The sequence below is a fragment of the Eriocheir sinensis genome, chromosome 66 (genome assembly GCF_024679095.1).
Source record: "Eriocheir sinensis breed Jianghai 21 chromosome 66, ASM2467909v1, whole genome shotgun sequence".
NCBI lineage: Eukaryota > Metazoa > Arthropoda > Malacostraca > Decapoda > Varunidae > Eriocheir > Eriocheir sinensis.
Window position 1 is genome coordinate 6,857,706 of NC_066574.1, and position 26,392 is coordinate 6,884,097.

At 41.8% G+C, this 26,392-nt stretch overlaps 1 protein-coding gene across 3 annotated transcripts in view; it reads right to left on the reverse strand.

Moving 5' to 3' along the window:
- Positions 1–26,392, reverse strand: part of LOC126987788 (protein phosphatase PP2A 55 kDa regulatory subunit) — an 88,005-nt gene that overhangs the window by 14,457 nt on the left and 47,156 nt on the right. Inside the window, exons 1-2 of one of the 3 annotated variants that reach the window (XM_050845124.1) lie at positions 7,893–8,041; positions 3,886–3,951 (exon numbers count right to left, since the gene is read on the reverse strand). In XM_050845124.1, coding sequence (XP_050701081.1) covers positions 3,886–3,951; positions 7,893–7,959 — 133 coding nt within the window. In that variant the 5' untranslated portion in view covers positions 7,960–8,041. Of the gene's footprint in view, positions 1–3,885; positions 3,952–4,042; positions 4,222–7,892; positions 8,042–26,392 lie in introns of those variants that run through there. The other 2 variants (XM_050845125.1, XM_050845123.1) reach the window with 2 other exon arrangements.

Sequence of the window (26,392 nt, forward strand, 5' to 3'; positions counted from 1 at the left end):
TTTGGCGGAAGCTAGGACTAAGGTGTCAAGAGATATGGATAGATAGATAAGACACTCCACTTCTATATCAAAATCCTTCCACACCTTCAGCTTGCTATCCTGGTAAGTTAAAACCCCAACACTAACCTGGCTGACTCGGCACATATCCAAAGTTTCGTCACCATGCATGTACTGGTATAACAAATTCTTATCATCGGGGGAAATCAGCCAATAATCAAATAAGTATCACTAACAGTACTCTTGGGCCTAAGCAATGGAACACTTGTATATGCCCACTTGTTGCACCACTCGTGGGCCGGTAAGCTGACAGGACATGGCCACACTCAACAACTAATAGCTACGGTCTACAGTCATCAGTTAAAATTATGAATAAAATCTACAGGTACATTCACAGTTCCTTGGCCAGTACGGAAAATGGTAAACCCCTGTGCTGTATTGCCATGCAGCTCTGGCATCTAAATGAATATAGCGCACCAGACTTATGTATCCTAACGTAAACTAACCTGGTAAATATGTGGTATTGCTCTGCCACCTAAGTTCATAATATCAGACTTTACGTTATAGCTAAGAGACGAAAATGCATTCCCGCTAACCATAATATAGCCGCAAATGGTTAGCGATAAATTTCTATACGAACAAACAAATACAATCTAGCGCCAGTATCCTATGACCACCTAATCTGTTAGAATTTCTGTGTAAACTAACAAAACCGCACTTTAGCCTAACGGATAGTAACCATCTGACACTAAAGTAGTAACCTATCACAAGGGGCATTAACCAATCATCGCTAAAACAGTAATTCCATTAAGAGACTATATATATTATTAACAGGGAGTGTACGGCAGGGGACGCGTTGCTTCACCCATGCCCCCATGCAGTTACTCTTCCCATTCTAAGCCACTCTTGGCGGGATTGATTAACTTGCCCCAGCCATGAGATATGTGGGTGTTCCTCTGGTCTCCCCTAGTGGCTGACTTGTGCAGAAACAACCCAATGAGCAGAATCAACACCCGGGAAGAATACCATGTGCCCATATAGCCGGACTTGCCATTCAAAGACGAAGCTAGCCTCTTCAGTACCATGACGCAGTATATGAGTCATTTCATCTCTCGAACCATATCCTAGAGACGCTGTATGTGCGTCATGGTCATTGGACTATTCTACGTAGTCTGTAAAACCAGGATATGGCATGGAGGTTATGTTTTGTCTGCTTGTATTGAAGGGGCTAGTGTTAGGCCTTGATTCAGTTTCACAAAGTAGTTGTACTGATATTGGCATGGCAAAACTAAAAAAATACTGATAACTTAACCTCTATGATATTTTGCAGTATTATAGCCATAATTTAAAAGTGATATAGATAATTAATACTATCATGAATAACTTGTCTCCAGGTTTGAACAAGTAAGCAGCAAGAGGTTACTATTTTTGCGGCAATAGCTTAAGTACTACTTCAGCAGCGATAAAAAAGGCTGGGATATCACCAAGGGGATAGCCACCTATTGCGAGGTTAACTCTTATAATATGGTTTCTTTTGGGGTCCCTGAATGCAGTGCAGTAACAAATGACTTCCAGAAAATAGAGGAGGGTGGGTGGGTTAAATCCCCGTTAGGTAGGTTACGTTAGACTAGGTTAGTTTACATTTATTCAGCACCCAGTGTGGGGCGACGGAAATACACAGCGTGGGGTGGTACAGGGCGGAGGCAGGGGTGGGTCCTCTACATGGGCAGTCAGCGTCTCAAAATTATTAGGCTACCCTCTTGTAAATAATCCCCAAGGGTTGCGGTGGGGTTCTAATAGTTTGAAAACATGGAATGGCTGGGTGTTAGTTTGGTGGTGGCATGCCCCATCATCTTGAAGTGGGTGCTATTCTAGATATTTACCAAAGTGCTGTTAGTCTAGTCCTTATAAAATGGTGACCTACTTCCTCTTCATTAAGGGAAAGTACATAACAGCAAAATTCTTGTAGCTCCATGAAATGAGTTAGGTTTGGTGGGCTTATGTAACTGTTAAGAATTATATAAAAGTGAGCATTCTACTGCACTGACTATTCGTTTCTCGGTAAAATATGATGCTTCTTCACGCAGATACTTTTATTCAACGGAGGAGAGCTACGAGAGCGCCAAAAGTGATTTATAGCCTCGCCAAAACACAGTATACCTAGCCATTTCAAGATAAATATCAAATATATCCACTCCATAAAAAGCATCACAGTTCACACGAAGAGAAACGTATTGCTAACTCGGCACGGGAGACGCCGAAACACAATATACCTAGCCATTTCAAGGTAAAATTCAAATAAATCCACACCATATAAAGCATCACAGTTCACACGGAAATTAACATATTGCTAACACGGGAGGGGAGACACAAAGATCACCTAAAATATCATCCTAAGTGTGGAAAACCGAGGACCTATGATAATAGACGCAACTACCAAAACTGAAACCGAGTACAAAGCTAATGTGCCAGACATATTTATTTATTTTAGAGTAACAGAAGCGGCTATAGGAAAGTGAACAGTGAAATGTGTAGAACAGTAACATTAACAACCAACACCATTTATAAAACCGAGTGTAAATCTATCACGCCAGAAACATTTATTCATTCACTTCTCACAGTAACAGAAGCAGCTAAAGGGCGGCGGAGCGAACCAACGGAATGATAGATAGGTCTGTCCTGAAAGCCTCACCCTCTCTACCTGGCCAACCTAACGAACCACGATTAAAGGTGTCAAGGCCCTCAAACTAATGATGGTAACTAGGTATTAAAATTGGTTATGGTTGCAGAATGATGGTAAAGATGATAATGAAGTGATAGTGGTGGTGGTGGTTTAGGTGGAGCAATGATAGTGTAAGTGGAGGTATAGGTGGGATGCTGCAGTAATAGTGGAGAGGTGATGAAGGTGGAGTAATTCTAGTGGAGGTGAATGGAGGTGGTGGAGTTGACCTGATTTCGACATGGATGGAAAACTCAGAACCACAGGGAAGAGAACACACCCCTGGACACCCCACCACACCCCGGGGAGACAATATAAGTGCCCCCCCAGCCACACACAACCCCAGGGGAGGAAAGGGAGAGAGAGAGAACACGGGGGAGGAGAGAAGAGAGAGGACAGCACACGGAGGAGGAATGGAGGGAAAGGGAGAGAATACGGGGGAGGAAAGGAGGGAAGGAGAGAAAACACACACTGGGGAGGAAAAGGAGGGAAAATTAGAACATGGGGGAGAGAAGGAAGAGGAAAGAGGAAGGAAAGAAGGACGGAGAGGAGGGAAAGGAAGAAAAACACACACGAAACACGAAACACAGGAGGCAGGAAAACACACACATAAGGAAAAGGAAAAACAGGAGGAGGGAAAAGAAGAGGAAAGGAAGGAAAAGCGGGAAAGGAAGAAAACACACACACACACGAAACACAAGAGGGAGAAAAAACACACACACGCAACACAGGAGGCAGAAAAGACAACAGATGAGGAAAATGAAAAAGCGGAGGAGGAAACGGGAAAAGGAAAGTAAGGAAAGGCGGGAAGGGAAAATAATCAACCACACACAACCACAACCACACACAGGAGGCTGAAAAAAACACACACACGCAACACAGGAGGCAGAAAACACAACACAGATGAGGAAAATGAAAAACCGGAGGAGGAAACGGGAAAAGGAAAGTAAGGAAAGGCGGGAAGGGAAAATAATCAACCACACACAACCACAACCACAACCACACACAGGAGGCTGAAAAAAACACACACACGCAACACAGGAGGCCGAAAACACAACACGGATAAGAAAAATGAAAACCAGGCGGCGGAAAACGGGAAAATAAAATAGAGTTAGGCGGGAAAAGAAACACCCAACCACACACCCAACCACACCAACCATAATACTCACCTTCACTAACGTCATCGTCGAGCGTCCCTTTGACTTGAGAGAAGCACCATTGGATGTCTCCATTGCCTGCAAAATCAGACATTACGGGAATTAACTGCTTGACGGACCCCTCCTCGGCACCTCCGTCCTCTTCGCGCCTATTTTCCGCCTTACTTACCGGCCATCCCACAATTCTCGTCCCTGGCAATCACTGTTCGGGTCTTTAAAGTGGTATGATGTCATGTATTTAGCGTTCAACATCTAGGCGCGGCGCGGATGGCATGGGATTAGGCAGAATGTGCACAATAACACCACAGTATGGCGGCGCCGTCCCCCTCGCCTGTGACGTCACGGTCAACACACCAGCGGCAGGGTGGGAAAACAAGTGACAGTCGGGGAAGCGCGGGAAAGTATGGCGCCCCCGGGGAGGAAACCACGGGGGAAAATGGGTGCTGGGGAGGTAGGAGATATGGGGGATGTGCGTTAGAGTGAGAGGAATGGGTAGAGACAAGTGGGGAGGGATATAAAAAGAATGGTTGAGGAGGACGGAAGACAAGTTCGAATCGGGGAGGCGCGGGAGATTCTAGCGCCCCGGAGGAAGAAAAGTTTAGAGAGGAAGATAGAGAGGAGTGAGAAGAGGAAAATAAGAAGAAAAGAGTGTGAGGAAAGGAGAGGGAATAATAAAAAGATCCTTGAAGACAAATGACAGTCGGGGAAGCGCGGGAAAGTATGGCGCCCCCGGGGAGGAAACCACAGGGGGGAAATAGGTGATGGGGAGGTAGGAGACATGGGAGAAGTGAGGTAGAGTGAGAGGAATAGGTAGAGGAAGTAGAGAGAAGGAAGGGAAGACAGAGGAGTAAAGACAAGTTCGAATCGGGGAAGCGCGGTAGATTAATTCTAGCGCCCCGGAGGTAGAAAATATTAGATAGACAGTGATAGATAGGTAGACAGATAGAAAGTAGATAGATAAAGAGGTATAAAGGAATGAGAGAGGAGAAGACAGAGGGAAGACAGGGGAGTGAAGGCAAATTCGAATCGGGGAAGCGCGGTAGATTAATTCTAGCGCCCCGGAGGTAGAAAATATTAGATAGACAGTGATAGATAGGTAGACAGATAAAAAGTAGATAGATAAAGAGGTATAAAGGAATGAGAGAGGAGAAGACAGGGGAGTGAAGACAAATTCGAATCGGGGGAGCGCGGGAAAGTATATATTGAGCCCCGAGGAGGAAAATAGGGGCGGAAAAAAGGAGATAGGAGGGAAGGAGATAGTATTATGAGAGAGGGGTGGAAAAGGAGAACTGAAGAGAAAGGAAAGGGAATAAAAAAGACGATTTAGGAGAAGTTCGAATCGGGGAAACGCGGGAAAGTAAGGCGCCCCAAGGAAGAAAACATTAGATAGACAGGAAGACAAGTAGACAGATGGAGAAGCAGTATAGAGGAATGAGAAGTGGGGAGATAGGAAGGACGGGGAAGGAAGGGGAAAACAGGGGAGTGAAGACAAATTCGAATCGGGGAAGCGCGGGAAAGTATGACAACCCGGCGAAAGAAACTATAGGGACAGAAAATGACGGGGGACTTGACAGAACACTTTTCCATATATAGTCTTCAGAGGTATGACTCATCTATGAACACAGGAATACAAATGAGGACTTTAATTATTCCCTGCCTCACCGGGGACAAGAAAAAAAGGACTTGGACTTGGAAATGAGATATGTTCTAACTCGTAAAGGGGAAATAACACTCGTTCTCTAATTTCAACGCCCCGGGCTCCCATTTCCCAAGGCCACAGAGATGGGTAACCGGGTTTTAATGGGTGTTTTTCCCGTTTTAGATGCAGACGTCGTGTAAAACTATCACTAGGATCACAAAACTGTCCAAGGAAATCCCAGCAAGTTCTAAATACGCGAGGCTTTTCAAATACGAACTTAGGTGGCGATATGTTTAAGAATTGGGGCATTTTTATTATCAATCTTAGCACCTCGATCAGTCTGTCTGGCAATGAAGAAGATAGGCTATTCAAATTGATAGTATTGATAAACATATATAAAATAATGACTAAAATTAACTCAGTTCTTTAGATATCAACCACGCATGTATAATCAATTTTAACACCTCGATCAGTCTGTCTGGCAATGAAGAAGATAAGCTATTCAAATTGACACTATCGATAGAAAAAAGCAAAATAGTCATGAATATAAGATTACCCCAGTTCCTTAAATACCACCCACGCCTACGGTATCAATTCTCACACCTCATTTTAGCTGGCAATACAAATTCAAAAACATAAACTGACAATATCGATTAAAGAAAAGTCGAGAGGAATGGTGGAAGGGCAGAGAGAGATAACCATTCAAGAGTCTGACACAAGATTCTGACATGATTTTTTTTCTCTCTGCAACCTGTGAATGGCGAAGATTTATACGCTATCGCCGTTATCTCATACACAAGGAGGGACGAGACGTAGAGGGAGAGATAAGAGAGAGGCGATAAGCGCGGTGATAAGGTAGCAAACCCTTAAGACAGAGTTACTTGACAGCGAAGACTTTGATTCTGGCCTCAGCAAATCAATGGCCGCTGTCTGACCCCGTTTGGCTAAGTCCCCCTCCCCCCCTCCGCCTCCTCCTCCTCCTCGTCTTCTTCCTCCTCCTCCTCCTCCTCCTCTTCTTCTTCTTCTTCTGACCAACACCCACACTCGCGACGGCTCGTTTTTTTTTTTTTTTACTTAATTTTTTTCTTTGCTTGGAACTTTTTTTTTTTTTGCCTTGAGAACATTGACTTGGCTGCGGTTGTTACTCGTGTTTGTTTGTTTGTTTGTTTGTTTGTTTGTTTTTGTTGTTGTTGTTATTATTATTATCGCTGTTGTTCTTACTACTCCTACTACTACTACTACTACTACTATTACTACTACCACCACTACAAGAAGAAGAAGAAGAACAACAACAACAACAACAACAATAAAACGTGTTAGAGTACGAAGCGAAAACCTTGTTGACTTGAAGGAGGAGGAGGAGGAGGAGGAGGAGGAGGAAGAGGAAGAGGAAGAGGAGGAGGATGAGGGTCAATAATGAAGACTTAGAGAGAAAAGTCAGAAAAATAATGACAAAAATGAGAGAGAGAGAGAGAGAGAGAGAGAGAGAGAGAGAGAGAGAGATTCCAGCTGTTAAAACTGGGCGCAAGTATCATGATTCTCTCTCTCTCTCTCTCTCTCACACACACACACACACACACACACACACACACACACAAAGGGTATGGTGTGTGCCCTGTTTACTTAATCGAGAGTCTATCAAGAACCCTCTCTCTCTCTCTCTCTCTCTCTCTCTCTCTCTCTCTCTCTGCAGTAACGTTGAGATTATAATTATATGCATTTTCACGGGGATATTTTTAAAGAGATTAGTGAACTTGATAATGTATACACACACACACACACACACACACACACACACACACACACACCGACATTGAAAGAGAGGAGGGAGAGAGGAGATTTGATGATTACGTTGTATAAGGTGGACAAGGAAGAACTAATAACAAGGGATACAAGAGATTCAAGAGGCATTGGAAGGAAGACGAAATAAAAGGCTGCCTGTAGAGAAGACATTAAGAACAGCTTTAGATAGAGTACTGAAGGTCTTGAATGGCTTGAAAAATTATGTGGTCAGTGCTAAGATGATTTTAAGGCTAAGTTAGATAATAGTAGAAATTGACCTCTCTCCGAAATTGACCTCTCTCTTTTTGGCCACTCCTTTGACCTCTATTCAGGAGCAGTAAGTAGCGGGCTTTTTTTAATATTTTTTCTTTACGCCCTTGAACTGTCTCCTTAGCTGTAAAAAAAAAAAGATACATAGACGGGACAGTACGAAGTTAGTTCCTTTTACGTATATCATAACTAGGTACACACACACACACACACACACACACACACACACACACACACATACAAGGTTAGTTCCTTTTCCGTATATCATAACTAGGTAAACACACACACACACACACACACACACACACACACACACACACACCCTTACCTTTGCACTTATTGTTCTTAAAACCCATGTGTCTGTGTCTGTGGTTGTCCGTCACACACTCACACATACACACACGTACACACCCGCACACGTACGCTAACACATCAACACTCTTTCTCTTCCTCTCCTTTTCCTCTCTCTCTCTCTCTCTCTCTCTCTCTCTCTCTCTCTCTCTCTCTCTCTCAGACGTACAGGAAATGTGTACACGGTGTTTCCTCTCCTTGATATGTGTGTGTGTGTGTGTGTGTGTGTGTGTGTGTGTGTGTTATGTCATGTTCGGTGTCATGATGCAAGGAAGGTTTTTTTTTAGCTATACTTTTTTTTATTCCTAGTAGTAGTGGTAATAGTAGTAGTAGTAGTAGTAGTAGTAGTAGTTTCTTTGCTCCCCAAGTTTAATTCATTCTTTATTCATCGTCAGTCTTTTTTTTTTTTTTGGTTTTAGTTTGTTTGTTTGTATGTTTGTCTTACCTGCAGGGCTTACCTAATTAATCATGGGAGAAGGAGGAGGAGGAGGAGGAGGAGGAGGAGGAGAGGAGGAGGTAAACAAACAAGTCATGGAATACGGAAGAAGAATTTTGACGTTCCATTCTTCTTCTTCCTCTTCTTCTTCTTCTTCTTCCTCTTCCCTCTGTCAGTCGTGGGAAGAATGCTGTTTTTTTCCCATACCTCCCCTCTCCCTTCCTCTTCCCTTCCTCTTCCTACCTTTTTTTCTTCTTCTATCCTAACTAGTCCTTCCTTTTTCTCTTTTTTTGTTCTACCAGCCTCTCTCTTTCCTTTCCCTTTCTCCTTTTCTTTCTATCTATTCTTCTCTTTCTTCTTCTCCCTCTTTCTCTTCCTTCTATCCCTTCCTCTATTTTTCTCCTCTTCTCTCTCCTCTTCCTTCCTTCCTATCCCTGCCTACCATTCTCTTCTCCTTTCTTCCATTCCTTGTTTTTCCCTTCTATATTCCCTCCTTCTCCTATGTACTACACGAGGTTAGGTTAAGTTAGGGAAGGAAAGGGAAGGAAAGGCTAGGAGAGGTTAGGTTAAGTTTGGTGAAGGGAAGGGAAGGAAAGGGAAGGGAAAGGCTAGGAGAGGTTAGGTTAAGTTAGGTTAAGGGAAGGGAAGGAAAGAAAAGGGAAAGGCTAGGAGAGGTTAGGTTAAGGGAAGGGAAGGAAAGGGAAGGGAAAGGCTAGGGGAGGTTAGGTTAAGTTAGGTTAAGGGAAGGGAAGGAAAGGGAAGGGAAAGGCTAGGAGAGGTTAGGTTAAGGGAAGGGAAGGAAGGGAAAAAGGAAAAGGAAAGGAGGTTAAGAGAAGGTAGAGTTAAGGAAGGGGAAGGAAAGGGAAGGAAAGGCTAGGAAGAGTTAGGTTAAGGGAAGGAAAGGAAAAGGGAAAAGGTTAGGTTAAGTTAGGTTAAGGAAGGGAAGGAAAAGGGAAGGAAAGGTTAAGTTAGGTTAAGGGAAGGGAAGGAAAGGGAAGGGAAAGGTTAGGTTAAGTTAGGTTAAGGGAAGGGAAGGAAAGGGAAAGGAAAGGTTAGGTTAAGTTAGGTTAAGGGAAGGGAAGGAAAGGGAAGGGAAAGGTTAGGTTAAGTTAGGTTAAGGGAAGGGAAGGAAAGAGACGGGAAAGGTTAGGTTAAGTTAGAGTTAAGGAAGGAAGGAAAAGGAAGGAAAAGGTTAGGTTAAGTTAGGTTAAGGAAGGAAGGAAAGGAAGGGAAAGGTTAGGTTAAATTAGGTTAAGGAAGGAAGGAAAGGAAGGAAAGGTTAGGTTAAGTTAGGTTAAGGAAGGAAGGAAAGAAAAGGAAAATTAAGGTTTAAGGAAGGAAGGAAGGAAAGGAAAGGTTAAGTTAAGTTAGGTTAAGGGAAGGGAAGGAAAGGGAAGGGAAAGGTTAGGTTAAGTTAGGTTAAGGGAAGGAAAAGAAGAAGAAAGGTTAAGTTAAAGTTAGGGAAGCAGAAAAGGAAAAAAGAGAAGGTTAAGTTAGGTTAAGGGAAGGAAGAGAAAGGTAGTATTTTCTCCTTCTTTTCCTCCTCCCTTCTGTTTCCTCTTCTCTTACATTCCTCTTCTTTCTACCTCTACCTCCCTCCTTCTCCCTCCCTCCCTCCCATTCTCTACCTACCTACTCCTTCCTTTTTTCTCTACCGCTCCCTTCTTCCCTCCCTTCTCCCTTTCTGGCTGCCCTTGTCTCCCTCTCCCCTCTCCCCCTCCATTCTTTTTCCTAACCACCCTATCTTCCCCTTCCTCTTCCTCGCGTTTCCCTGGCCATTCTCTTCAATCCATCATCTTTTTTCTCCTCTCCCTTCTGTTATTACGTTACTCTGTGCCTTAGTAAGAGATAGTGAAGCTTTAAAACGTCTATATGGCGATTCTTTTAGTAAACTTTATAATTATTTAGATTTTGGCAATATTTGATTTTGTTTTGTTTTAATCTCAAGACGTTAGATAAATGACATCCTTTCTTGCAAACTTTTTTTCTTTTTGTCGCTTTTAAAAACGTTGGAGAATGTAGTTTACAGTTTGTCACCCTTTCTTTTTTCTATTTTTCTTTTTCCTATTTTCTAATTCTCAAACGTTAAGAGAAGATTCAATTTTTACATTCTGGGAACATTTCTTTCGCTTTTTTCCTTTGTTCTTTTTTTTCCAATTTCCAGAAGTAAAAGAGGATTCTATTATTTACATTTTGACAATATTTTTTTTAATCTATTTTCTAATTTCCAAACGTTAAGAGATCACGTTTTTACATTCTGGGAACATTTCTTTCGCTTTTTTCCTTTGTTCCTTTTTTCCAATTTCCAGAAGTAAAAGAGGATTCTATTATTTACATTTTGACAATATTTTTTTTTAATCTATTTTCTAATTTCCAAACGTTAAGAGAAGATTCTATTTCTACATTCTGGGAACATTTCTTTCGCTTTTTTCCTTTGTTCTTTTTTTTCCAATTTCCAGAAGTAAAAGAGGATTCTATTATTTACATTTTGACAATATTTTTTTTTAATCTATTTTCTAATTTCCAAACGTTAAGAAAAGATTCAATTTTTACATTCTGGCAACATTTCTTTCGCTTTTTTTTTTCCTTTGTTCCTTTTGTTATAATTTCCAGAAGTAAAAGAGGATTCTATTATTCACATTTTGACAATATTTTTTTAACCTATTTTCTAATTTCCAAACGTTAAGAGATCACATTTTTACATTCTGGCAACCTTTCTTTCGCTTTTTTCCTTTGTTCCTTTTTTTCTAATTTCCAGAAGTAAAAGAGGATTCTATTATTTACATTTTGACAATATTTTTTTAACCTATTTTCTAATTTCCAAACGTTAAGATATCACATTTTTACATTCTGGGAACATTTCTTTCGCTTTTTTCCTTTGTTCCTTTTTTCCAATTTCCAGAAGTAAAAGAAGATTCTATTATTTACATTTTGACAATATTCTTTTTACCATCTTAAATTTCCAAGCGTTAAGAGAGGATCATATATATACATTTTGGCATATTTTCTTGTTTTCTCCTTAAACCTTTTTCTCTCTCATTTCCAAACGTTACAGAAGACCCAATGTTTACAATCTGACAGCATTTCTTTCATTATTTTCTATGATTTTCTTTCTTCAGTATCCAGACGTATATATATAATCAACTAAGACCAAGATTTAGACCCTCATTCTCAAACATTTCCGGGCTTAGCTACATACACCCACATCTGATAAGGCTTCCGTAGAGGTTGTGTTATTAAAATATTTCCGTGGGTAGTTTTATGAGCCTGGCGATAGTTTGGCAAGGCTTCTGAACTAGGAAAGCCCAGATTTGACAAGGCTTCCGAAGATAGAGGTTGTGTTAGTACCTAGCGATAGTTTGACAAGGTTTCTTCATTTTATAGGAACGCACAGATTTGACAAGGCTTTAGTAGAGGTTGTATTAGCATTTCCATGGGTAGTTTTATGAGCCTGGCGATATTATGACGAAGAGCACCCGAATATGACAAGGCTTTCGTAGAGGTTGTGTTAGTGTTTCCATGGATAGTTTTACGAGTCTGGCGATATTATGACTAAGAACGCCCGAATATGACAAGGCTTTCGTATAGGTTGTGTTAGTGTTTCCATGGATAGTTTTACGAGTCTGGCGATATTATGACTAAGAACGCCCGAATATGACAAGGCTTTCGTAGAGGTTGTGTTAGTATTTCCATGGATAATTTTATGAGCCTAGTGATAATTTGACAAGGCTTCTGCACTATATAGGAACGCTCAGATTTGACAAGCTTTTCGTAGAGGTTGTGTTAGTGTTTCCATGGATAGTCTTACGAGTCTGGCAATACTTCGCCAATACTTCTGCACCAGGAACGTGAACAAAAACCCGCTCATGATACACCCAACCAATCTCCTTTGTGGCCTTTGAAAATAATTGTTGTGAGGACCGAAAGAAAGGTCGGAGAAAAGATATATAGAAGATCGTGCGACAGAGTGTGCTATAGAGATGATTCCCGGAACGTAGAACCCGTCACGACATTGAAGACCACACTGTTTATTTTTTATTTTTTCTATTTATATTACGTGTATCAAAGGTTCACTAGGTATTTGTGGTAGTAACTATTGGAGTGTCAATGCTCAGACCTTCCTTTCTCTTCTCTCTCTCCTCTTAATCCACGTCATTCTCTCTGTTCTTTCTCTTTTGTTCTTTTTCAATACATACTCTTCTTCCATCTCTCTCTCTCTCTCTCTCTCTCTCTCTCTCTCTCTCTCTCTCTCTCTCTCTCTCTCTCTCTCTCTCTCTCTTCCTCTCTTCTCCTATGTTCGCTACTCCTCTTTCTCCTCTTCTTTTAATATACTTCTCCATGGTCTTCCTCTCCTCTTATTTTTCACACATACAGTTCTTCAAAGCCTTTCTCTCTCTTCTTTCTCTTCTTTCCTTCTCTCTCTTCTTTCTCCTCTCTCGTTCTCTTCATTCAAGCTCATTCACTTTTCTCAGGTTTTCTTCATCTTCTTTCTCTTCTTCTTTGATCTCCATACATTTCCCTCAGGTCTCTCTCTCTCTCTCTCTCTCTCTCTCTCTCTCTCTCTCTCTCTCTCTCTCTCTCCGCCTCCTTCTCTTCTTCTCTACCTTTGCCCTTCCCTCTGTGGACACACGCTCCCTTCCCTCCACCTCCATTTAATTAAGCTTTCCCACACAGCTTTAACCTTCCTCCACACACACACACACACACACACACACACACACACACACACATTATTATTACAGAGAGACAGGTGATGTGTGTATGTATCTGTGTGTGATAAGAAACATGATCCCCACATAAACAACAACAACAACAACAACAACAACAACAACAACAACAACCAAACAAAAAAACAAGCAAGGACAATCTAAACTTCCCACACCTTCTCATGTGCACCCAAGTCACGCACACACACACACACACACACACACACACACACACACACACACACACGCACACACACACACGGTTAATACCAATATCTCCTTACGCTGAGTGATATAACAAACATATAAGCTTAGGTAACGAGGAAAGCTTTTTTATTTTATTTATCTTTATTGGGAGAAAAAGAAATTATTAATAAGTGCGATGGACCGAGAGTGTTTTTGGGAGTAATATTGATAGTGTTTTTATTTGTGTTATTTTTTGCTGTTTTATTTACATTATTTCGTGTTTTAATTAGTCCTTGTTTGTTTGTTTGTTTGTGCGTGGGTCTGTTTGTTTAACCTTTCCATCTCTCTTTCTCTGTTACTAACTTTCTTTTATCTTTTTTTTTATTTGTTGGTTTTATTCATTTTATTTCATATTTTAACTTTTTGTCTGTCTGTTTATTTGTTCGTCTGTCTGTCTGTCTCTCTTGCCTACTATCTATCTATCTAATGACATGATTGCATAACCATATATGTCTAAAAACTACCTATCTATATCTCTATAAATCTCTATCTATCTCCCAATCTACCTAACCATACCAATCCATTAATCTACTTACCCACTTCTGCATTTCATCTCATATTCTTTCATTCCCACTATGCATTTTAACAATCTATCTATCTATCTATCTTTATCGACCTATTTATCTATCTATCAATCTATCTGTACCAACATGTGACCTAACTACCCAGTCTTCATTCTTTTCCTTGCGGTATTTTTATCCATCTATATCAATCTATCACTCTATGTCAATTTATCAATCTCCTTTTATTTATTTTCAACAAGGGCGCGTCAATAGGCCAGCGGTCAATATAGGGAAGGTACGGCAGCTGTTTGTCCTTCCTTCCTTCCTTCCTTCCTTCCTATAACTGTCTCCCTTACCTCCTTCCTTCCTTACTTCCTTCCTATAACTGTCTCCCTTACCTCCTTCCTTCCTTACTTCCTTCCTATAACTGTCTCCCTTCCTTCCTTCCTATTCCTGTTTCCCTTCCTTCCTTCTGTCCTTCCTTCCTTCCTTCCTTCCTTCCTATAACTGTCTCCCTCACCTCCTTCCTTCCTTGCTTCCTTCTTATATCTGTCCCTCTTCCTTCCTTCCTACCTTCCTATCTTCCTTCCTATTCCTGTTTCCCTTTCTTCCTTCTTTCCTTCCTTCCTTTCTTCCTTCCTTTCTGCCCCTCTTTCCCCACGTCTCTTCTTCCTTCCTTCCTTCCCTCCTCCCTTTTCAGTTTACTTTCCCTTTCCTTTCCTTTCCTTTCCTTGACCTGTTTCTCTGTGCTTCTTTTTATTATTTATGGAAGGGGAGGATCGAGTTCTCTCTCTCTCTCTCTCTCTCTCTCTCTCTCTCTCTCTCTCTCTCTCTCTCTCTCTCTCTCTCTCTGTGGGTGTTTGCTTCTCAGTTTGTTTGTTTGTTTGTTTGTTTACTTTTGCTTGATTATTTTATCCCTCAGTTCGATAAAAAATTCCACCCCCCGCTTGACTGTTTGGGTTTTCTCTCCTTTGTTTGTTTGTTTGTTTGTTTGTTTGTTTGTTGACTTTCGTAATGCGTATAAACAAATGATGAACGGGGGATGAGGATGACAGTTCGACCCCCCTCCTCCACCCCCCCAAAACAACAACAACAACAACAACAACAACATTCATACATTAAAAACAGTTCAGGAATTTTCGCTTTTTAAAACACAACGTACAAAAACAAGTGGAAAGAAAAAAAAAGAGTTGAAAAAAAGTAGAAAAATAAGTTAAAAACAATACAAAAAAGTGGAAATAGAGAGTTTGGCATAAAAGGAAAAAAAAGAATAATAACCGCTTCAACAGAGAGAGGCGTGCGTGTGTGTGTGCGTGTGTGTGTGTGCAACTATGGATAATGGATTGCTTTCTTTCTCTATCCATGTATATCTATCTATCTATAAATCTATCCATCTGTCTATCTATTGAACAGCAAAGTGAAGAGGAAATCTATGTGTGCGTGTGTTTGTAGGTCACACACACACACACACACAGCCAAGACCATGTCCCTCAAAGTCTATTTATGTGTCCGTGAAACTAGAACACACAGGAGGCGACAGGTTCCTCCCACTCACCCCACTCACATTATTCCCACTCACCCCACTCACGTATTCCCACTCCCACTCACTCATTCCCTCTCATCCAACTCATGTCCTCCCTCATTTCCAATCACTCTTTACTCTTTCACCCCACTCACTCCCACTCACCCCACTCACATATTCCCTCTCACCCCACTCATGTATCCCCTCTCTCTTTCCACCCACACATTCCCTTTCTCACATATTCCCTCTCGTATTCCAATCACAAATTCCCTCTCACTCCCCCACTCATTCCCACTCACACACTCCCTCTCTTGTTTCTCTCATTTCCAGTCACTCCTTTCTCTCTTATCCCTCTCATTTTCACACTTACATCCCCTCTCATATCCCACTCACATCCCATTCCTCTTATCTCACTCTCCTTCCTCTCGTATCCCACTCACTCCTTCCTTGCCCCTCTCATTTCCAGTCACTTCCCTTAATCCCACTCACTTACTTCCTCTTTATCATCTTTCACTAATCTTCCTCTTTATAACTCTTTCGTGTTTTCCCTCTTTACTCTTTCATTTGGCACCCCCTCATGTGAGCCTCTCTCTCTCTCTCTCTCTCTCTCTCTCTCTCTCTCTCTCTCTCTCTCTCTCTCTCTCACGTCAGTCATCGTCAGCAGGGAATGGACGGGGAATTATACAACACCAGGAGGAGGAAGGTTGATGATGATGAAAGGACGTGGAGATGAAGGTGAAAGAGGTGAATGAGAAAGATGACGATGAAGGAGGAGGAAGAGGAGGGAAAAGAAGAAAAAGAAGAAGGAAAAGAAAAAATAGAAAGCGAAGATGAGGAACAACAACGGAAAGAAGAAGAGGAAGAAGAGCAAGAACAAGAAGAACCACAACAACAACAACAAAATGGTGACAATGAAAAAAAAAGAAGGAAAAAAAATAATGAAAAGGAAGAAGAAAAAAAGGAATAACAGATGAAAAGGTGGACGGAAGGGGAGAGAAGGAAATGAGGAAAGGAATTGAGGGCAAAGGAAGGAAAGGAGGGAGGGAGAGAAGGAGGGAAGGAGGGAAGGGAGGGGGAAGGGGAGAGAGGGAGGAAAGGGGGGTAGGGGAATACTGACAGAGAGAGAGAGAGAGAGAGAGAGAGAGAGAGAGAGAGAGAGAGAGAGAGAGAGAGAACAAACTGGATATAGCCGAAACAGAGGAACAAGGGAAGGGAGAGAGGGAGAGGAGGAGGAAGGGAGAAGACAGGGAGAAGAGGAGTGTGAAGGAGGGGAAGAAAAAAAAATAGGAAGGAAGGAAAAAGGGAGAAGGGAAGGAATGAAGAAAGTAGAACAGCGGTGAAGTAAAGAAAGAAGGAAGGAAGGAAGGAAGGAAAAGGAGGAGGAGGAGGAGGAAATGATGCAGCCACGGAGGTAAATTTGCTTGTGAAAGAGGGGAACCAAGAAGAAGGGAGGAGGAGGAGGAAGAGAGGAAGAAGAAGAAGAAAGAGGAGAGGAAGGAAGTGGATAAGATGATGAAAATTGTCTCTTGTGAAATAAAGGACAAACTGAGAGAGATAGAGAGTGCGGAAGGAAGTGAAGAAGAGGGGAAGAAGGGGAAGGAAGGAAGACGAAGAAAAGAGAAAGGAAGTGGAAAGATGATGATGAAAAGTGACCCTTGTGATATACAGGACAAGGTGAGAGAGAGTGAGAAAGGAAGGAAAGGGAAAAGAGAAGAAGAGGAAAGAAGAAAAAGAAGAAAGAGATGAAGAAAGGAAGTGATGTAAGCTGATGAAGAAGGAGAGGAAAAGAAGATGGGGATGAGGAAAGAAGAGAGAGAGAGAGAGAGAGAGAGAGAGAGAGAGAGAGAGAGAGAGAGAGAGAAGAAAATTGAAACAGTATTGAAAAAAACTCTACTGACGAAAGAGAGGAAACAGAGAAAGACAAAAAGGGGGGGGGGTGGGGGGAGAGGTCAAAGAAGAAGGAAGAGTTACCGAAGAGATGACGAAGAAGGAGGCGGGAGGAGGGGGGGGGAGGGGGGATCAGGGGGTAGGATGTGACGATAGGATACCCACTAACAGGATCCTCAAGCACGTAACATCCTTCAGTGAATCCTTCGACGCAAGAACGGAAAAGAGAAAATAGCCTAGGAAGGAAATTTGGAAGGAGACGGGAAGGAGAAGAAGGAAAGGAAGGAAAGAGGGAGGGAGAGAGGGAGAAGAAGGAAAATTTAAACTAGGAAGGAAATCTGGAAGGGGAAGGAAGAGAGTGAAGAGAGGATGGAAAAAGAGAGGGAAAAGAAGAAGAAGAAGAAAAGAAGGAAAAATTAGCCTGGGAAGGAAAATTGAACGGACACGAGAATGGAGTGACGGAAGGAAAAAGGGAAGGAGATGGGAAAAAGAAGAACAATAAGGAAGAAGAAGAAAAAGAAGAAGGGAATAAGGTAAAAGAATGAATGAAGAAAGAGAAGGAAAGGAGGATAGGATGACGAAAGGGGAAGGGAAGAAAAATAGAATGAGGAGAGAGGAAGATAGGGAAAAGAAGAAGGGAATAAGATAACGGAATAAAATGAAAAAAAGATGGGAAGGAAAGAAGGATAGGTTGAAGAAAGGGAAAGAGAAAGGAAGGAATTAAAGATGAGGGAATGGATAGAGAGGGAGAAAAAAAACGAGGGTAGGGAAGGAGAGAAGAAGAAGGGAAGGAGAGATGGAAAAGGGAAAGAATGGAAGGGAAACAAACACGGACGATAGAGAGAGAAAAAAAGAACAGGAAAAAAACGAACAGAATAAACGACAATAAAGAAAAAGAAAAAGTAACAAAAATGAGAAACGATAAGGAAAGGAAGGGAAGTAGATAGTAGATATTAAAAGAGGGGAAGAATGAAAGATAAGATTAACAAGAGAAGGAAGAGGAAAGAAAAGGAAAGAAAACGGAAAATAAAAAAACAAGGTCTGTAATATTCCGTTAAAAGGTCATCCATATAATTCTAACACTTTGACCTTTACGTTGTTTACTTAGCGATAGCCTGAGTTAAAAAAATAAAGAAGAAAACGCTAACACAAGCTTTTATTTTCTAGGCTACTATCAGATGGACTTGTTTACTTAGCGATAGCCTGAGATAAAAAAATAAAGAAGAAAACGCTAACACAAGCTTTTATTTTCTAGGCTACTATCAGATGGGCTAGGCTACTATTCAATTTGCTAGGCTACTATTAAAAGGGCTAGGCTATTCGATTTATTAGGCTATTATTAGAAGGGTCAGACTACTATCAGATGGGCTAGGCTACTATTCAATTTGCAAGGCTACTATTAAAAGGGCTAGGCTATTTGATTTGTTAGGCTATTATTAGAAGGGTCAGACTACTATCAGATGGGCTAGGCTACTATTCAATTTGCTAGGCTACTATTAAATGGACAAGCCTACTATTCAATTTGCAAGGCTACTATTAGAAGGGCTAGGCTATTTGATTTGTTAGGCTATTATTAAAGGGTCAGACTACTATCAGATGGGCTAGGCTACTATTCAATTTGCTAGGCTACTATTAAATGGGCAAGCCTACTATTCAATTTGCAAGGCTACTATTAAAAGGGCTAGGCTATTCGATTTATTAGGGTTAGACTACTATTTGATTTGCTAGGCTACTGTTAGAAGGGCTAGGCTATCATTTGGCGGACTAGGCTATTATTAGATGATGATAGAGATGATGCAAATTGAGAACGAGAAGGGAGATTGATAGCAGGGACAACATAAGTACCCTCTTCTATTGTCTTGTGTGATAGAGATGGACTAACAAACACAAGCTGAAAACAGGAAAAAAGTGGTGAGATACAAAAGGAAAATCAACTCTGAATATGAAATTGAAGAAGAAATTGATCTCTCTTTTGGCTATTACGTTTAACTATTTTTTACAGGAACGGTGATTTGAGGACTTTTCTTTCATTATTGTTTCCTTTTTTTTTGCCCTTGAGCTGTTTCCTTTACCGCAAGAAAAATGATAATGTAGGATAAGAAGAATTAGGAAGGAAAATTGAAAAACGGGACAGTAAAGCCTAACTACACTTTTCCTGTAATGAAGAAACTGGAGACATCTGACGTTAAACGGAAGAAATAAATGTGAAAGTAGAAGGAAAATAGATAAAGATGACGATGATAGTGATATAGATTAAGAGGAAATAGGAAGGAAAATTTCAAAACGGGACAATATATAATAACTACATTTTTTTCTGATTTCGTGTGTGATGGAGCTGAACTATTTTATTTTCTTTGTCTTCTTTTCTTTCTTTCTTCTTTCTTTCTTTCTTTCTTCTTTTCTTCTTTTCTTCTTTCTTCTTTCTTGTTTTCTTCATTCCGTTTGTCTTTTCTTCTTTCTTTCTTCTTTTCTTCTTTCTGTTTCCGTATTTTCTTCCTTTCTTTCTTCTTTTCCTCTTTCTTCCTTTCTACATTTCTTCTTTTTCTATCCTTTTCTTCTTTTCTTTCTTCGTTTATTCTTTCCATTTTCATCTTTTCCTTTCTTTCTTCTTTTCTTCATCTTTCCTTCTTCATGTAGCTGAATTAACCGACATCCAACGAAAAACGGAAATAAAAGAATAGTGATAAAAGAAGGGAAAACCGACAACTATGATAATGACATTGATGATGATGACGTAAAATGAGAAAGAGGAGGGAAACGATATGATTAACGTTTCCTCTTTTCTCGGGTAACGAAGCTGAACTAACAAAAACGTTCCACGAAAAACGGGAAAAAAATAACAGAGGAAGGATGGAGGAGGAGAAGTCACGCGTTTTGGCTTCCTTTCTTAGTTTTATTATTATTATTTCTACAGCAAAGACAGGCAGCTCTAGGGCAAAGAAAAACAAAGACACATCAACAAAAACAAACAAACATTTATTCACAAACACCTTGACTTCCTTACACTAAAACTAACGCCCAATTTGTTACAGGTCATATTAGTAGGCTAGTCTTTTTTAACACTAATCTAGCTAACTTGAATTTCTTTTACCCGTTTTTCAAAGCGCATTTAGTTGGGATTGTTGATTTTCTTTCTTATATCAGTGTTGGTGAAGAGGAGGAAGAAGAGGAAGAGTAGAGAGAGAAGGAGAAAGAGGAGGAAGAGGGGAGAGAAGAGGAGTGGAGTTTTATCATCAAACGTCATTACAACTCATTTATAGAAAGCGGGCTTGAAAAAAAAAAAAAAATCAACGGTTCAAGATGATGATGATGATGATGATGAAGTAGAATGGAAACCCAAGACAACAACTTCTGCGAGAGCCTGTAGAGATAGACTGACAACGTATAATTTTAATAACCCTTCGTGGAGTTTGACAATACGGGGCGATCTTCTGAGACGTTTCCACATCCCACATCAACTATTTCCAGAGGTCAAAAAGGAGATTAATCGGATTTCCATGAGGGTTCCTTCACATTCACGGTACAGAAGAAGGGTCGCACTACCACCAGGGTCATTAAAGTACCCCTGGAAATGCCCCAAACGCCTACGAAAGCCTTGTGAACTATGTGTGGTATACTTGAGCGCTTCATAAGTTAATATTCACATTCACGGTACAGAAGAAGGGTCGCACTACCACCAGGGTCATCAAACTACCCCTGGATATGCCCAAAACGCCTACAAAAGCCTTATCAATTATGTGTGGTATACTTGAGCGCTTCATAAGTTAATATTCACATTCACGGTACAGAAGAAGGGTCGCAGTACCACCAGGGTCATCAAACTACCCCTGGATATGTCCAAAACGCCTACGAAAGCCTTGTCAACTATGTGTGGTTTACTTGAGCGCTTCATAAGTTAATATTCACATTCACGGTACAGAAGAAGGATCGCAGTACCACCAGGGTCATCAAACTACCCCTGGAAATGCCCAAAACGCCTACGAAAGCCTTGTCAACTATGTCTGCTATACTTGAGCGCTTCATGATGGTTCCTTGACATTCACGGTACAGAAGAAGGGTCGCACTACCACCAGGGTCATCAAACTACCCCTGGAAATGCCCAAAACGCCTACGAAAGCCTTGTCAACTATGTCTGCTATACTTGAGCGATGAAAGGTTTGAAGATACGGGCCATGGACCTCTGTAACTTGTCCCTATACGTCTCTTCCGGTGTTCGAGGTGGCAGAGAACAAGGGCAAGGAGGTCAGGGTTGCGATGGTCGGAAATGACGCAACGATAGCAGTATAATCTATCTGTCCGTCCGTCCGTCCGTCCGTTCGGCTCGTGTTGCCAGATTGTCGTACTCAGATGCTCATTTTTCCCGATTTCAGGCTAAAAAATGTCCCACCCACAAAACTAACGATACCTATTTATATTTATTCCTAAAAGTATTAATTATAGAGGTTTTTCTGCAGTCATTATGCGTTAGAAATGGGAAAATCTTGTTAGGTGAGTACGATATCATGGCATCCCTGCGGTGGAGTGAATGAACCAGAGGTGAGGGAGTGATGTTATGCTGTTGATGATGATGATGATGATGTCGTTGTTAGTGATGTTTCTTATTCTCATCATTGCTATTATTATAACTACTACTACTTCTACTACTATTACTACAACTATTACTACTACTTTTCCCAGAGTTGTAGCGATCTCTCTCTCTCTCTCTCTCTGTCTCTCTCTCTCTGTCTGTCTCTCAAACACCTGATGGACGTAATTCATAAGAGACGGGAGAGGAAATGACGCACGGAAAAAAAAAAAAAAACAGTATTTTGACGCGCGTGACGTGTGTGTGTGTGTGTGTGTGTGTGTGTGTGATTACGTGTACTCGCTTGGACAGACTTCTTTTGTTGATATGGACGCGCCTTTGTGTGTGTAGCGGGATAGGTCATCTTCCTTCCTCTCCTCGTCCGTCAATTGGTGGTTTTCCTTCCTGCACCGCCCCCTCCTGCCCTTCTTCTTCCCTCCAACCCTCCTTCCGACCACTCCTTCCATCCTACCTTCCTTCCATCTCTTCGTCCGCCCTTTCTTTCATCCCTTGTTCCATTTTTCCTTCCCGCACCGCTCCCTTCCTCCCTCCTTCCATCCTTCCTTCCGATCACTCCTTCCATCCTACCTTCCTTCCATCTCTTTGTCCGTCCTTTCTGCAATCGTTCCTTCCATCCTTCCATCTTTTCTTCCTTCCCCCTCCCTTCCGATCACTCCCTTACCCCTTCCTTCGTGTACTATGGGAGGTTAAGTTATCTCCCTCCCTCCATCCTCCAATCCTCCCTGACACACGATTCTTCTTTATTCCTTTCTCTACTCTCTTTTTTTTATATGGGCGGTAAAGCTTCTCTCTCTCTCTCTCTCTCTCTCTCTCTCTCTCTCTCTCTCTCTCCATCCCATGACTTTCTGTAACGGGATTCATTTCTTTTTTCTTTCCTCCCTTTCTTTTTTTCTCTCTTCTCTTTTTTCTTCCCATTTTCTTCCGTCTCTGGCATATGCTTTTCTTTGTCTTTCTTCTATCCTTTTTTTTATTCTTTCTGTTCTTCTCTTCCTCTTTTCCTCCGTCCCTGAAACATATCCTTTTCCCTTTTCTTCTTTCTCTCTTTTTTTTCCTTCCCTTTTCTCTTTCCCTTTTCCTATGGCCTTTGGAACACTTCTCCCCTCTCTTTTATTTCCTTTTCACTTTTTGCATCTCTTTCTCTTCTTGTTCTCCTCTTCCTCTTTCCCTGCATTTCTTGATCTATTTCCTCTCCTCCTCTTCCTTTTTATCCACTTTCACCCTCTTACTCTTGGCGAATCCCTCCTTCTTCCTCTCGATCTTCAAGAACCACGCCTCCTCCTCCTCCTCCTCCTCCTCCTTAACTCCCTTCCCGGAACATGTTGCTTCCTCTCATTCTTCCTCAGGGCACTCTTCGTTCCTCCTTTTTCCATCATGGCTTCCTGACCCATTACCTCCTTCCGTGAGTCATCAGATAGGGGGACTGGGGACTGGGGAATTGGAGACTGATGACTGTGGACTGGGACTTGGGACTGGGGATTGCGGACAGAACTATTAACTGGTGGTTGGGGACTGAGGGACTGGAGGCTGAGAAGTGAGGATTGGAGATTAGGACAGGGGCTGGGGACATACAACTTGGGCAAGGAACTGAAACTGGGGACTGTAATTGGGGACTGTGGACTATAGAGACTGATGACTAGGGACTTGGGATTGGGGACTACAACTCATGCTCTCTAAGTAGCCTCAAAGTAACTCTCAAGAGGGGATCATCAAGACACCTTTAACTGCTGGCATGACCTTGTTTCTGAGCCTTGACCTAACCTCGATCTCACGTGGAAGAGGTCACGAGGTCGAGGTGCATGTCGGCGTAACTTCGTGTCCAGCGAGACCTGACCCGCGGCCTCTTTAGTCTCGCCAGGAGGTTAAAGAGATCGAGGGCGGCGTAGGGGTGTCCAGGGTCTTGCATCTTTAAGCTCTGCAGCCTCTCCCTTCTCCCTTTCCTTTCCCTACCTTCCTTTCATGGGTGGAGCGTCGCTGTCCCTCGCTGACCGCCTTGTTTCTGTCTCGATCTTCCTCTTTTCTCCACGTATGTAACTTTCCATCATGTCCTTCCTTACTTGTCTTTCCTTTCTTAATTTTTTTTTGTGAATCATTTTCTTTTTCTCAACGCCGCAATCCTTTCTGGTACGTTCTTCCTTTCCTTATTTTTCCACTGTGCATTCGTCTTTTTCTTCCTTTTTTTCTTATTCCGTAACTTCATCATCTTTTCCTGTTCCTTTTGTTTAGTTTTCTACGTATCGCTTTTCCCTCTTGCTATTGTTTCTCTTCTTTATCTTCCTCTTATATCCAGTAATTTTCCCTCTCTTTTGCTTCTTTGTTTATTTTTTGTATATGTAACTTTTCCTCTTGCTGTCTTTCTTCGTCATTTTCCTCCTCTTTTATCCAGTAACTTGCCTTTCTCTTGCTTCTTTTCTTCACATTTATGTACATCACTTTTCCTCTTGCTGTCGTTTCTCTTCCCTCTCTTTTGCTCCTTTGTTTATTTTTTTTGTATATAACTTTCCCTCTTGCTGTTTCGCTTCGTCATTTTCCTCCTCTTTTATCCAGTAACTTGCCCTTCTCTTGCTTCTTTTCTTCACATTTATATATATCACTTTTCCTCTAGCTGTCTTTTCTACTCGTATTTTTAGCATAGTTTTACAAGGCTTCTGCACCATATACGGAAAGACAAAAAAAAGAACTCATGAGAACCGAAAGGGCTGGAGAAAACGCAAGACACACACACACACACACACACACACACACACCTTTTGCAAAGAGTAGAAATTTAATAATCTTATGAGAATGGAGAAACGGAAAATGGGTTTGGTGGAGAGTAAATGGCTTCTCTTACGTGCTCTCTCTCTCTCTCTCTCTCTCTCTCTCTCTCTCTCTCTCTCTCTTGCCCTGCTTCACTTAAGAGTTTTGTCGTATCAGAAAAACAAACAGGAAAACAACGAGTAATTGACACATTAACTCTCTCTCTCTCTCTCTCTCTCTCTCTCTCTCTCTCTTTTGCCCTGCTTCACTTAGACTTTTGTCGTATCATAAAAACAAACAGGAAAACAACGAGTAATTGACACATTAACTCTCTCTCTCTCTCTCTCTCTCTCTCTCTCTCTCTCTCTCTCCCCCCTTCCTGTTTTTTTTTATTTATTTGTGTACATGTTTTTCACTAACTTTTTTTTATATCCTGATTCCCACGTCTCTCTCTCTCTCTCTCTCTCTCTCTCTCTCTCTCTCTCTCTCTCCCTCAGGTTTTATAATGACGTCACAAAAATATGAAGATTTAATGCGATGTTTACGTCAGAGAAACTATATTTAGAAGCCTTGAGTTACGTCACACACACACACACACACACACACACACACACACACACACACACACACGAACGAAGAGGTGGGGTAGGGAACGGAAGGGAGAGGAAGGGAAGAGTATATAACCAAAGGAATAGAAGGGAAGGTTAGGAAAAGAAACAGAGGAGATAACGGCAGAATAGAGAAGGTTACAGAAGAGATAGACGAAAAGAGAGAATATGTAACAAATAGGAACAGAGGGAAGGGAAGGGAAGGAAAGGAAAAGGAAACACACAAAAAAGAATAAGATAAGAGAGGAAGGTAGGGAAAGGGAAGGCGAGGTAAAGGGGAACAAGAGAGGAGAGAGGGAAGAGAACGGAAGATATGGAAAATGAATAGAAGGGAAGGGAAGGAAAGAGAAAGAAAGAAAGGGAAGGGAAGGGAAGGGAAACAGAAGAAAGAAGATAGGAGAGGAAAAAGAAGGGAAGGGAAGGCAGTGGAACGGAAGGGCAGGTGAACGTAAGATAAAGAGAACGCACGCAACGGAATGTGAAGGGAAGGGAAGGGGATGAGTGATCTTAGGATGCATTGCGAGGACCAAGCGTGTCTGTGAGTCATCTCGGGGTCTCGCGACGTGCTGCCGCTGACGATGAGGGTGACTGAGCGATGACCTGATGAAGAGGGCGGTGTGCTGGGACTGTCATGGCGTTGTGGCGGGGTGGGTGACGATGAGGGGAGGGAAGGAGGGATAGGTACGAAGGGAAGGGAAGGAAAGGAAGGGAAGAGAAGGGAATGGAAGGAGAAGAGAAAGGAAGGGAAGGGAAGGAAAGGGAGGGATAGGGAAGGGAAGGGAAGAGAAAGGAACGGGAGAGAAGGGTTTGGAAGGGAAAATAAGAGAAAGGAAGGGAAAATAAGGAAAGGGAGGGATAGGAAAGGGAAGGGAAGAGAAGGGAAGAAAAGAGGAACAAAGATGAATTAAAAGAAGGGAGGGGAAGAGAAGGGATAGAAGAGGGAAGGAGATGCAAGGGAAAGGAAGGGAAGGCAAGGGAAGGGAAGGGAAGGGAAGGGAAGAAGATGCAAGGGAAGGGAAGGGAACGGAAATGAAGTGTTATATAAGAGAAGGGAAGGAAAGGGAAGAAAACAGATTATGAGGGAGGGGAAGGAGAGAAAAATGAAGGGAAGAAAAGGAAAGGAAAAGGAATGGAAAGAAAATGGGAAGGGAAGGAAAGCAAAGAAAACAAAAGGAAAGGCAAATAAAGGGAAGGAAAGGGAAGAAACGAGAAAGATGAAGGAAGTGAAGTGAGGAGAAGTGAAGGAAA